Genomic DNA, 12,295 nt, shown 5'->3' with positions numbered 1-12,295 from the left:
CAGCAACAAAATTGTTGAAAAGTTATTAAATTTTACGAACCACAAATTCGCTTCTCAGTTGAACAAAACGCTTCGTTATTCGCGGCATAACAGACGGGGGAGAAGGTGAGGAAGAAAGCGAGAGAGTGAGAGAGAGGAGAGAGAGAGAGAGAGAGAGAGAGAGAGAAATTAAAGCTGAACAGAGTAAGAGAGAATGCGAGAGAGGATGAGGCGGGCAGAGAGGAAAAGCCGTGTAATAAAAACCGGCAGCGTAGTCTAAAGAAAGAAAGAAAGACAAAAGGGGTGATTTATTCAAGAAAGATAAACTGCAAGACGTAATGGTAGAAAGCAGGGAAGGAAAGGTGGAAAAGTAAGACTTACTGAGGGAAAGAGACAGGCAGCAAGCGACGAAGAAGTAAGAAAAGAGAAGAAGAAAGAGATCCAGAGATAGAGACGAGGACTGAGAGAGAGATAGAGGGAGGGAGGAGGGAGAAAAAGAGAGAGAGAGGGGGAGAGAGAGAGAGAGGGGGAGAGAACACGAAGTTGTGTATTCGCGAAAAGTAGTCCAGAACTTTGGACTGGGATGGTTATAGGAACGATAGGGTAGGTAGGTAGGTGGGGTAGGTCTGGGCTCACAGCCCTAAGAAGATAAACGTTCTTCAAACACCGACGGAAGTCGAGTGGAGAGGAAGAGGAGAGGAAGAGAGAGAGAGAGAGAGAGATAGGCAGGAAGGGAAAGAGAAAGGAAAAAAGATAGAAAGAGAGAGAGAGAAAGAGAGATAGATAGTCTTTCCTGCGTTATCCCGCTTCCATTTCTTGCGTTTTTCCCGAGGTGATGCGAGGTGATGCGACATCAACGGGACGAAGGAAATCGTCGCGACTGACTCGTGCGACTTCTGACTGACTACTGATTGTAATTGGGCAGGGCTGGTAAGTGGCGGTTACCACGAGAAGAAGCTGCTGAACGACCTGCTGGACTCGTACAACGTCCTGGAGCGGCCGGTGGGCAACGAGTCCGATCCCCTCGTGCTGAGCTTCGGCCTCACGCTCATGCAAATAATCGACGTCGTAAGTGTGCCCAATTATTTTCCTCAGCTAGCCCCACTCGGATAGCCGATTTTATCACGGACTTTTGGAGACTTATCTTTCGCGTGTTTCTACATAGACAAATATACATTTAACTTAATTTTTTTCTTGTTTTGTTAACGTATATATTTGATATTTTTACCTATTCTATATGTATCGGGGATTTTAATTAGTCGCGTGACAAGGAGTAATTCCGAATTCGCTGAAATGATATATCTCAGATAGAAAGAGAAGAAAGGGAAGATTTGCTGTTCACTTCACGAATAAAAAGTATGTTTAACGCAATTTTGAAGTCCAGTAATTTTTCTATTTTCGCAATTAGGAGTTACTAGATTCATTCTAAATCACCTTACATGAGTGGGAAGTTTCATCATTGCCGCGGTGGAGAAGTTTAGAACATGGCTTCGGTAATTACATTACTCCGTCTCTTCGTTCGTGGAGAATCTGTTGAGAAATAACGCGGTTCATTAAATATACATCCTGTACATGACAGACTTACGCATGTACACGTCATCTTACTAACGTACATGCGCGTACGTTCTCTAAAACAACATGTTCACGTTGTGACGTGACATCTAAGCGAACAAAGTGCAGTTACCGATATCGCGATTCGCGAGCGTGTAACACATCGCGGGCAAAAGTGTTTGCGAATTCCAAAGTTGCGACCTCGAGTTGGCCGCAAATGAATCGCGCGCACCGATCAACGTCGCGGATCGGCGCTCGGCGTCTGCTCGAATTCCGTAGACGCTATAAATTAGGGTAAATAACGATCGAAGATCGTCTTTCGGAGGATCGCTAGTTTCGATCGCTCACGACGGTCGTGCCATTGCACGACGAGTGGGATATTCGCTTCACCACACGGAAAAAAGGAATTAGCTGTCCATATAATGCAACTGAAATTTAGTTATCAGACCTGTTTTTTTAGCTTCATAGCTAAGTACAGGAACAGAAGAAGTTAGTTAAATTTCAGTTATATTACATGGACCATTCATTTTTACCTGTAGGAACTAGTTTTTAACTGTGAGAGCTGATTCTTTTTGCCGTGTACAGAACTACGATTAAAAACACGGTCCTCCGTTAGATTCTCTCTTTACTTGAAATCTCCGCCTGAAATAATGTTTTTATAGTAGGAACGAGTAATTTCACAATGTTTTATATGACATGGGTTGTTGTGATACATTGTGTAATACATCGCGAAATTGTCAGTCCGTTCCTCTCGCGTCGTTTCTCCTACGCGTCTCTCTTTGCGCTATATTCTTGTTCAACGAGCACTTCGCTCGCTAACACGGGACGAATCACTATCCCTTTCGTTCATCTCTCAATTTCCGGGCTTCGTGCTGATTCGCGGTGGCGAGGGGTCAAAGGACGGAGTTAAAGCACGACTTCCCCCTTGAAGAGACAACGACCTAGTTCCGTCTCGCGCTCGAAACAGGAAGCTTTTAATTTCCGAAATCCGTATTGTCGGCTGGCACCGTGTCGGCCAGTTTCCATACCCTCTCTCCCTCCAGCTATCGTCCCCCTTTTCGCTCGCAGAAAGGCAATATCGCTGGTTTCGCGGTGCACGCGTGGCCCCGAATATAAATAGCGTGTGTACGTATACTAGCATACACCCGCTATGCACCCCACGCGCCTTGTACCGCCGTTTATCTTCGACGTTGCACCCCGCAATTTTCGACGCAGCGCCGGGGGATGCGCGATAAACTACCGCGAGGGAAGGATATCGAGTGGCAAGGCTTTGCAGAAATGCATCATGCGGACGTGCCACGACGATCGCATCGGGTCTAATAATTAGGTTCCGGCACCGCGAGTTGTATTACAGTTATTTGTTACAAGATTCGAAAATTATCATTACCCAGACGGAACGTACCTTTTCAGAACAATTCTCCCGCTTTGCTACTTTCGGTATCGCCTGTAATTATAAGCGAACTTGCGAAGGAATTCGTGAAATTTCTAGCCACACGGAAAACAATTTTGGTTGAGGTATCAATGGAATAAAACGAAAGTGACGGAAAATGATGATAAACTATGTCAGGTATATTTCGTTTCGTTGTTATTAATAAGATAAATATGGAAAACAATTTTAGTTGAATTTATTAGACAGTGAACGAACCAAACGCGTTTTGATTGAAAGAAACAGAATTTCTGGTTATAAAATCCAAATTTAGATCGTAAGAACCAACAATTCTATTTCTTTCAATCAAAACACGTTTGGTTTGTTCAAAGTTTAGTAAATTAAATTTTTTCCGAGTAAACAACAGGAGAGAATAAAGTTTTTCTTAGGAAGAAGGGGGAGCATGTTCTTATGTCTAAGGAACTAAAATTTGATTGATTAACCGTAGTAACATAAAGTATTCTGTTTTTTTACACACTCTCTGCACTATCTTGCAGGAGGCATATTTTTTTTCCTCATTTTTTATAAATGTCAACTGGAAAATGTATCTGGCAGAAAAGTAGGGCGTTCCTTGTAAATATTTTAAAGGAGAAGTCTCAACTATATAGTTATTTATGTTTTTTTTTCATTCTACATCCACTACCATATCAAATGTCTTCGGTTTGTTCATTGTCTAAGAATTCAACTAAACCTTTTTACCTGCCATGATTTCTCGCTATTTTCTACCACTTTCGTTTTATTTTATTATCTCTCGTGTGTAAAATAACATTATTATTCGTTTTGCACAATGTCAGAGCGAAGAAGCGTTAATTATTTTATTTGTTCATCAGCGTCGCGCCGTGTATCTTGTATTATCGATACAAACTTTCGCAGTTGTCAGGAGCCGTTTAGAGTCGCTGCACGTTTGTGCACCTCGACAGCATGGCGTGGCAATTATTAAAATACGTAACGTCCTTATATACGATTCAGGAGACACTTGCATCGTGGAATACAAAGTAGCGTGAGATTCCAATAACTTTGGTATCACGGTGCAATACAAGAATGCAAGATATTTATCTTTCACGCAAGCTGAAACATAAAAATCCGTGTAGTTAGTCGTTTTTGGAATCATTGTTGGCAAGAATGGAGAAAATTAAGCGGTACATCGAAATATTTCAACGTGATTCGGTGTTATTATTAATTCATCGTCCAGTCGTCCAATATATTATTCGTTATAGCATCTGTAACAATCGGGACACCTGATATAGACAGTACGTCACTTATGTGTATCGAATTTGTAGGTCGAACGAAATGTATATTTACATGTGAATCGTCGTGTGCGCGTCTAATTGCCGAAAATCAGTCGTTCGTCGCCCGTGTTTCGTCCGTGAAATCAACCATGCCCGCGCCATACACTGAAAAGAGGATTTGGTAACAATTACCAAGATTTAGTTAAATAGTTTCACTAAATTGCTTGATTACTGCAACCAAATCATTTAGTATCCATATAGACATATACTGTATATATGTGTTATTATAGTATAATATATGTACCAAATGATTTTGTTGCAATAATGAAACAATTTAATTGAAACTATTTAACCAATTCTTAGTAATTGTTACCAAAATTGTTTTTCACTGTACTCAGGGATCTCCGACTCAAGTATTTATAAGAATTTCCCGTGAGATTATTTAATATTCATATCGCTACAATCAGCTTCGTCGATATTGCTCACATCTATCCTGCTCAATATCTGTCATTACTATACATTATGTTCAACTAATGCGATAGCTCTTTGATACCTTTTTTTCTTAAATCATTCGAAGATCTCAGTCTGGTTTTTAATCTAACTTTATTAACTCATCTCGGTTTAGAGTTCTAATTTTTGTTTCAACTTTGTTTCAACTTTGTTTCAACTTTGTTTCAAATTTTTATTTAGTTTTTAATATAATTTATGCCAGTCACCCACCCGGTCGAGTTTCACCAAGTTTTGATAACGCGATAGTACTCGTAACGCAGAAATTAGAAGTCACCGCAATTCCTGGCGTTTCTCTTTTGACGTTCTTATGCACGGAAAAGAAAAGAAAGGCGGAAAAGTGAGAAAGAAATCGAGGTCTAAATTCAAAATGATCGGGATCGCCTAGAAATCAGCTCGTGCAGCACGTACCGCATCTAGATCGTACGTCGCTGCCATCTGCACCGCGTGCACTCATGCACACGTGTCACTGTCTGTCGCTTCTGCGCGTTCGAATGTACCATCGCAATCGCCGCGTATGAAGCTCGACCGAATGAAAAATGGATGTGCGAGATTGCAACTTATTCGGGATACCCGATCGAGTTGTCCCGCGCACATACACATTTGCTGGGGTAATCAGTAATTCGTGACCTAATGACCCGTTTATGAAATGTAGGTTCATTTCGTCTGCGGCTAGCGTTGAGGTACAGAGCGTCTTAAGCATCTCATTGTAGGTCTTGTAACAAAATTCTGTTGAGAGTAAAATCCGCTCGAAATTGAACGAGGAATGAGATTCTACCATGTAACTGCTCGCCTGAAGCTATATCCATGGAGAACGATCTCCGCAAACATTTCCCTCGAGCCGCGATACGTATCTATTTCTTGCGACATACATAGAAATATTCGTAAAAAATATACTAGAAATACGCACCTTTATAAATATCTGAATGCTGTATTTAGTTTGATGTATATATTTAAAAAAGTATGCCAGTTTTTACAGCGAGAAAAATACTTTCAGATCCCACATATACCCATCTATATCGTGATAATGGTATTATATCCAGTTTTATTTTCAAACAATCAATAGGATCGTTTTAATGTCATTGCACAGTACGACGCGTTATTCTACGCCCGTCCTTGTTTAATCCGTAAAGTAGGAAGAAGTGCGGTGATATATTTTTTTTTTACAAATATTGAGATCTTTTACGTACATCGGATGTTAAAACATTACCGTCAATAAGTAAAAATGTACGCAAAAAGCGCGAGTATAGAGCTACGGCTATGGAGATGTAGTTTATCGGAATCATCTTTAGGCGAGTATCGGCGGAATCGACTTTTCGCGCTCGTTTTTTTTGCAACATCTGTTATAAATATTTTATCCCGTTTCTACAGGATGCACGATAATTTTCTCGGCTTCCGTGATGTGTAGGTAGAACGGATTAAACTGAACAGAAAAGTTATATACCATTTTGCAAAATTCGCAATAGTTAATTAAAAATTAATTAATCTATATGGGCTGAATTTAATTAATCTGTATGAGCTAATGAGCGTACAGGAAGCGATAAATAAGAGCTCTGTATAAAGATAAATGGCTTACTTCTGAAGATCTCTTAATAACGATCGATATCAATTAATAGTGAGAAGTGTGTTTCTTTTCGGCACGTGGTCTTATGTTATATACTGCTTGCTGTGTTATTCTGCCCTTAGAAATCATTTGACCTTAGAATCTTAGAATCATATTATAATCATTTGATTTTATGATCTTAGAAATCTTAAAATCATTTTGCTCAACGTTGCTAAGAGATTTTTTAAGTCACTTTTCTTTCTGGCCTATCGCTTCCCGTATTCTCATTAGCTCATACAGATTAATTAATTTCTCGTAAACTATTGCGAATTTTGCGAAATAATACGCAACTTTTCTATTCAGTTTCACCCGTTTTAGTTGCACACCACGGACGCCAAGGAAATTATTGGACACCGTGTATAGTTATACTCGCAAATATCTATTAATTATCCGTAAACATTTGAAATCTATATATGAAAGGAATACAAATCAAAATTGATCGAAAAGTTTGTAAAATTCAACATGCAATTTACAGTCCGTTCTCGTAATTGCGACGGTGTGAATACATCAAAACCTATTATTATCCGGAGCTTTTATTAATTTTCACTTGCTCACGTGCAGTAACTGCACTCTGCCTTTCGCAAGTGCGTGTGCGCGCGTCGAAACTCTTCCACGGGATGAAGACAGATCGATTACTCAGCCCCGCAGCGTCTGACGATTCTTAAACGGGCGCACTGAAATCATGAACAATTTCGCTCCTGGAACCGCCAGCCCCTTCCTTCCCCTTAGGGGTAAGTTTCAATAGTGTTCCGCAGCGGAATAGTACTTAGTCCGGAGATTAGCCGAGTTTCGGAGCTCACTCGCAATGGCACCGACTATCTCGTTTCTTCGGGAGCGAGCGTGCACGTGCGCACCGACGACGGCGACGTTTCTCCCGGCGACGGGAGGGAAGGAAACTTGCAGCGTTATCGTCGATGCGCGCAATATATTTAGGCACACGCTCCCTCAGGGCCGCTTGCCTTATCTGGCGATGAGTTTGTCTTGTAGATAAGTGTAGCTTAACAAATCGGCTGCGGGGCGGTATGCCAGACCCGGACTCGAAAATAACTAGCTGTACTCGCGCGCGATTTGTAGTCTTGCAAAGCGTCGTAATCTATTACCGGACGATCTTACGAATGTCGATATTTCTCACCTCGGCACGACGCGAACAACAGCGAGAGAAGTATAGGACGATTTGCGACTGCCGCATGGAACATCAGCGATAGATCTCGCGCAATTAGCGAAGAGTAACCAGAAGTAATTTTCCGCGTTATATTCTGAACGGATACGGAATTAAAAAAAGGGAGGAAAAAGAGAAAGGACAAAGAAAGGTAAGCTCGATCCTTTTCAACTCTTTCTTTTCGTCTATATAGCCAAGTAACTTCACGTAATGAACCGCGTCGTCCCCTTTTTCGTCGAGCCGTTCCTTACAATTTCAGCCTCGGCTTAAATAAAGCCGAGCGCAATCGCGGAGTCGACAATAATTCCGAAGTCTTAGTCGTATCGAATTGGAAATGAAGGCGGTACGCGGACGACTTTCGCGACGCAGGATTGCAGGTGGAAGCATGTTTCCGCGACGACACGATTGGCTCTTGTTGTTTATTTCATCGCCGCTCGGTATCACTTCGAATTTTACTTTAAAATAATGACGCGCGATGTCTAACTTCGCCTTATTGGATTCGCGAAGATCCGTCATTTTTTTTTTTTTTACAACTACAAGGACTCGGAATTGCACAACGGCACGATTTCTCATAACGTCGAGATGTACGCCGCGGTTTCTCGGCGGATTCTCATTAGCATAACCACCTGTAATATTTCAATATTAAGAAAATGTTATTTCACGGGAGACAAGAAAAGATTAAAATGTTCCGCGGATTTTAATTCCGTACTAGACGATATCTCTCGCTTATTCGCTCGCGGATTTTCGCCGGCGCGTTTTGAGAAATTACGCTATCCTCGGTTCGGCGGTGTGCTCCATTCATTCGATAGCGCAAATTTCTTCTCGCTTACTGTAATTACGCTCGCCGAGTGGCGAGAGCGTATCATGTAACCGCGTTTACACATACGTTAAGCACAGACGCGATTCATGTCTGTTATTACGACAGATCCAGATTCCGCAGCACGTCCGCGCATTAATACCGCGGTGCATTTGTGTCGTGCGCACTCGAACCGCTTTTCTTCACCTCCCGAAGTACTCCTGAAATACCGCTGCATCGGTTATACTTTGCCAAGCGATTCTCGCTGCGACTGTGATCTAAATTATGGCATTTCCGCGCTCGCCCGCTCGCTCGTGTACATGTCGTACAAAACGTACAGTGCGTACGCTACATTTGCTCGCGCGACGTTCACGCGGAGTATTATTTCTGTTCGTGCAACTTATTCTCCACGGTTGTGTTTGCGGTACCGTTGTTGAATCCGCATTCTCGATTAATCGGGATTAAGCGGGCAGTTTGCGTTAATCCTAACCCGCCACATCCCAATCCAGCGGATCGTTGAGCGTTTCTCGATTTTCTAGTTTTCACATGGCATACCATTTTTTTCTTAAAGTACCAAGTGTCCGCTATGCACGGACATTATTTTTTCTTAAATCGCATCTGCAAAACTATTTGAGAATTTTTTTCGAAAACACTATTTTTTTCTTATAATAATAAGTTTAGTTTAAACCCAAATTATTTTTTTGATCTGACATCATAAATATCTTATTCAAATTCTGTATTTCCAATTTCCATATTAAAAGCTTAAGAATGTTAATTAGAATTAGAACGAAAATGACATGGCAACAAAGTCGAACGGTCTCACAAATCGAAGTGTGGTGGATTAACAGAACCGCCAATTACATCAGAACTGCTGATGGTGTCATTTTGGCTTCGTTTAAAATTTCTATAAATCCTATAAATTTTTGTACCGGTTAATAGTTTCCCTGACTTTTTATGAGTTTGATTTATAAAAAATGTAATGTACTTCATTCATGTTCATTTTATTTTTATTTTTATGTTAAACCGCCGAAATTGCCAACGTAACACTTCCCAGTAAACATCAACTATCATGTAATGTAATATCAATGTTACAATTTTCCACTCGATAATGTAACCGTTATATAATACACGCGCCGTATTGCATTTACATTGTTGAGTGGAAAATTATAACGTTGATATCATGTTACTGTTAGTTGGTGTTTACTGAGTCAATATATAATCAGAGAAACTAAGCAGAACGTCAATTAGGAAATAATAAAATGCGAATATAATCTCAAATAATGCAAATAATATCAAAATAATTCTTTAGTAAGTTCAGCGGTTCTAGTTTTAAAGACTCGAAAATAAACAAGGCTAGCTAAGGTTAACACTACTGTTCTGCTCGGGTTTATTTGATCCGAAATCATTTTTACTTCCACGTTATATTTTTATGTGATTTTATGTGATTTGAGTGAGCGTTCTGGCATTTCATGACATTGTTTGTTTCATAGCCCAAGAACATTAATTTGAAACTAAGCTATGAAACAAAGTCATGAAATGCCAGAACGCTCACTCATCATATAAAAATGTAATAGGCTAATAAAAATGACTTCGGATCAAATAGAGCCGAACAGAATAGCAGGGTTAACAGAGACCGCAGCAATCGGGAATCCTCAAGATTAGTGTGTTTCGCGCGTCGATCAGGTGTACCACCGCTATTTTACGGCCGTCCCAGTGCGGAGAGCACATTGTCATAAAATTTCGTATTAAATTGCGCAACAACGTTTTAGCCGCTCCGTCCCATACGCCGGGAAAATTTATCGTGAAGCTACAAGCGTAATCGTCCGAAAATATAGAATCATACATTGCCGTATCATACATCCTGCATTTTATTACACGCAGTATTATTTATGGCTACGTGATACATCGATTTCTCGCCACTTGTCGCGCGTGTATGTGCGCGCGCGCGTGCGCGTGATAAATTTCTGCTAAGCGTAAAAATTGTTTCGCCGAATAATCCAGATCGATTTTTGCGTGACCTTTGACCCACTTTCGACTGCGGCTCTAAATTATGAATGCTTTGCAATTTCGCGTCATGTGCTAAACAAACGTGGAATAATACATCGACGGAGAGTGCGCACACCGTTTCTCTCCGAATTTAGTACAAAATCAAATTTAAAAAAAAAGAAAGAGGAAAGGGAAAAAAGAACTCACACTGCATTTGTTTACGCCGGAAAAGAATTTGATATGCCGGATAGTCTTGATGTTCACGGTAGACTAATCTTCTGGTATGCTTAATATGTGGAATAGACTCCGCTTATTCTTTATTTGTACAATGCACGATACATACGCGTACAAGAGACTTAATTAATTCTTGAAAATTTCCAATTAGGCACGTTATTTTTGAATATTTGTGCTTGATTGTTGCTTATGAGAATCGTTACCGATTCATCAAATTATGTTAACAGTAATTATGCACAAATAATGCTCCTCATTGGAAATTTTCAAGATTACTATGCCTATGGAATGGCATTAATAGGGTCTATTGTACCTATGACTAACGTCTCTACTCACCAAACTAAAGTTGTGTTATCGAACTAAAGTTAGGATTATGTCAATACAGTCAACTGTCTTAAATGACATTACTCATAATAGGGACTACTCAGGGATTAAAAAGCATTTCCTTCTGCTCCGAGAACGAGACCAGCGAACATTTATCATTCGTGATGTGCGATTACTAGTAATGTATGAAATCCGCGATGTATTAATTCATGGAGCTGTTCTAAGCTCCGATATACCAAATTAGTCAAATCGGATCTGTCGTAGAAATAGTGTTCGTGAATGACAGAGCCGTCACTTCTCTTTATCCATTTTTGTAACAGATAGTAATTTTAGTTACTTCAGAATTTGCCACTTCTTTCACTTAACGTGATCACATTTGTTCACTTCTGAAAAATGTCACCAAGCTGTCGTGTAGCTTTCGAAGTGACGATGCGATACGACGAATCGGTGTTACAAAACGGTCGGTATACAATCTCTAACCATTTCGGATATAGAACGTGAAGTACGTGCAAGGAATAATACTTCGGAGATTTGCGTAAAAACCGTTGGTCTTGTTGCTTCTGGTGCGCATCGGCTCTCACAAATGGCACGGTATTAGCTTCCCGTGAATAATTCATGAAGCGGAATAAAAATAATGACGCAAGGAGACAACTGCAATTTACGGAGATATAAATCGTATTTCTTCTGCTAACTGAATAATCAAAAAGTGTTATCGTCTTGACGATTTCGCTTGAAATTCGCGACGAGCTTTTACGAGATAAGCTTCCCACGAAACTCGGAGCTCGATGTAACGACGATTTTATTGGGTCAGCCAAAACGTAGTTCGATTCCATGTTGGAGTAAAATTTGATTGTATTGCATTTTACAGAAACCAATTATTTGTCAACCGAGTGACCACCTTGGTTATTTGTGATCCGTCGCTATTGTTTTCGCGGCATTCGCGTACTTTTTGTTGTAAAAGGGTGATCGATTTACCGTTGAAGAGGACAGAAAATAGAACCCCAAACCGTTACACCGACCAACCCACTACATGTGTTAAATTTGAGATCAGATTGCAAGCAGTTGCTCTTGTATACTCGCTACTAATTCCTGTTTTCATTCAATATCTCACATATATTGTGATGATATCCGAGAACCATTCTCGCAGGTATTTTTCGTCGGTTCAATGAAATTTCGCAACACTTCGTTCCGATTGATCGAATTCCTTATCGTAATTTGGGCGGTCGTGGAGAGTGCTTAATTAAAATAATTTCCAAAGTCCATCACGTCCGCGCGGCATAGTTTATCAAGTTAAAGCGTTTTCCGCCATCCATTTTCTGCCGGCACTTCTTCTTGCTTCCGTGGAATTTCAAAGTTAACGGCAAAAATGAGGTCTCGCGGCCGCGTTACTCAGTGTCGGAAATGGGGTGATAGTCTTTCGACTCTCTCTTGAGCCTCTTGCATTCAACGTGTACGCCTTCTCCCCTGACACGCGGCAAATAAAAAAAGTTCCAAGGGTTTTGCG

At 40.6% G+C, this 12,295-nt stretch overlaps 1 protein-coding gene across 2 annotated transcripts in view; it reads left to right on the top strand.

Moving 5' to 3' along the window:
* The window catches only part of LOC106743881 (neuronal acetylcholine receptor subunit alpha-7-like), a 216,943-nt gene that overhangs the window by 55,124 nt on the left and 149,524 nt on the right, over nt 1-12,295 (top strand). The window contains exon 2 of one of the 2 annotated variants that reach the window (XM_014618111.1): nt 905-1,047. The exons of the other annotated variant lie outside the window; for it this stretch is intronic. Coding sequence (XP_014473597.1) covers nt 905-1,047 — 143 coding nt within the window. The remainder of the gene's footprint in view (nt 1-904; nt 1,048-12,295) is intronic. 2 annotated transcript variants of the gene reach the window in all.

This window comes from Dinoponera quadriceps, unplaced genomic scaffold, assembly GCF_001313825.1.
Source record: "Dinoponera quadriceps isolate SergipeBrazil2010 unplaced genomic scaffold, ASM131382v1 scaffold1070, whole genome shotgun sequence".
In the NCBI taxonomy this organism is placed as follows: domain Eukaryota; kingdom Metazoa; phylum Arthropoda; class Insecta; order Hymenoptera; family Formicidae; genus Dinoponera; species Dinoponera quadriceps.
Note: the sequence above shows the minus strand (reverse complement) of the source record. Positions and strands in the feature narration are given on the sequence as shown.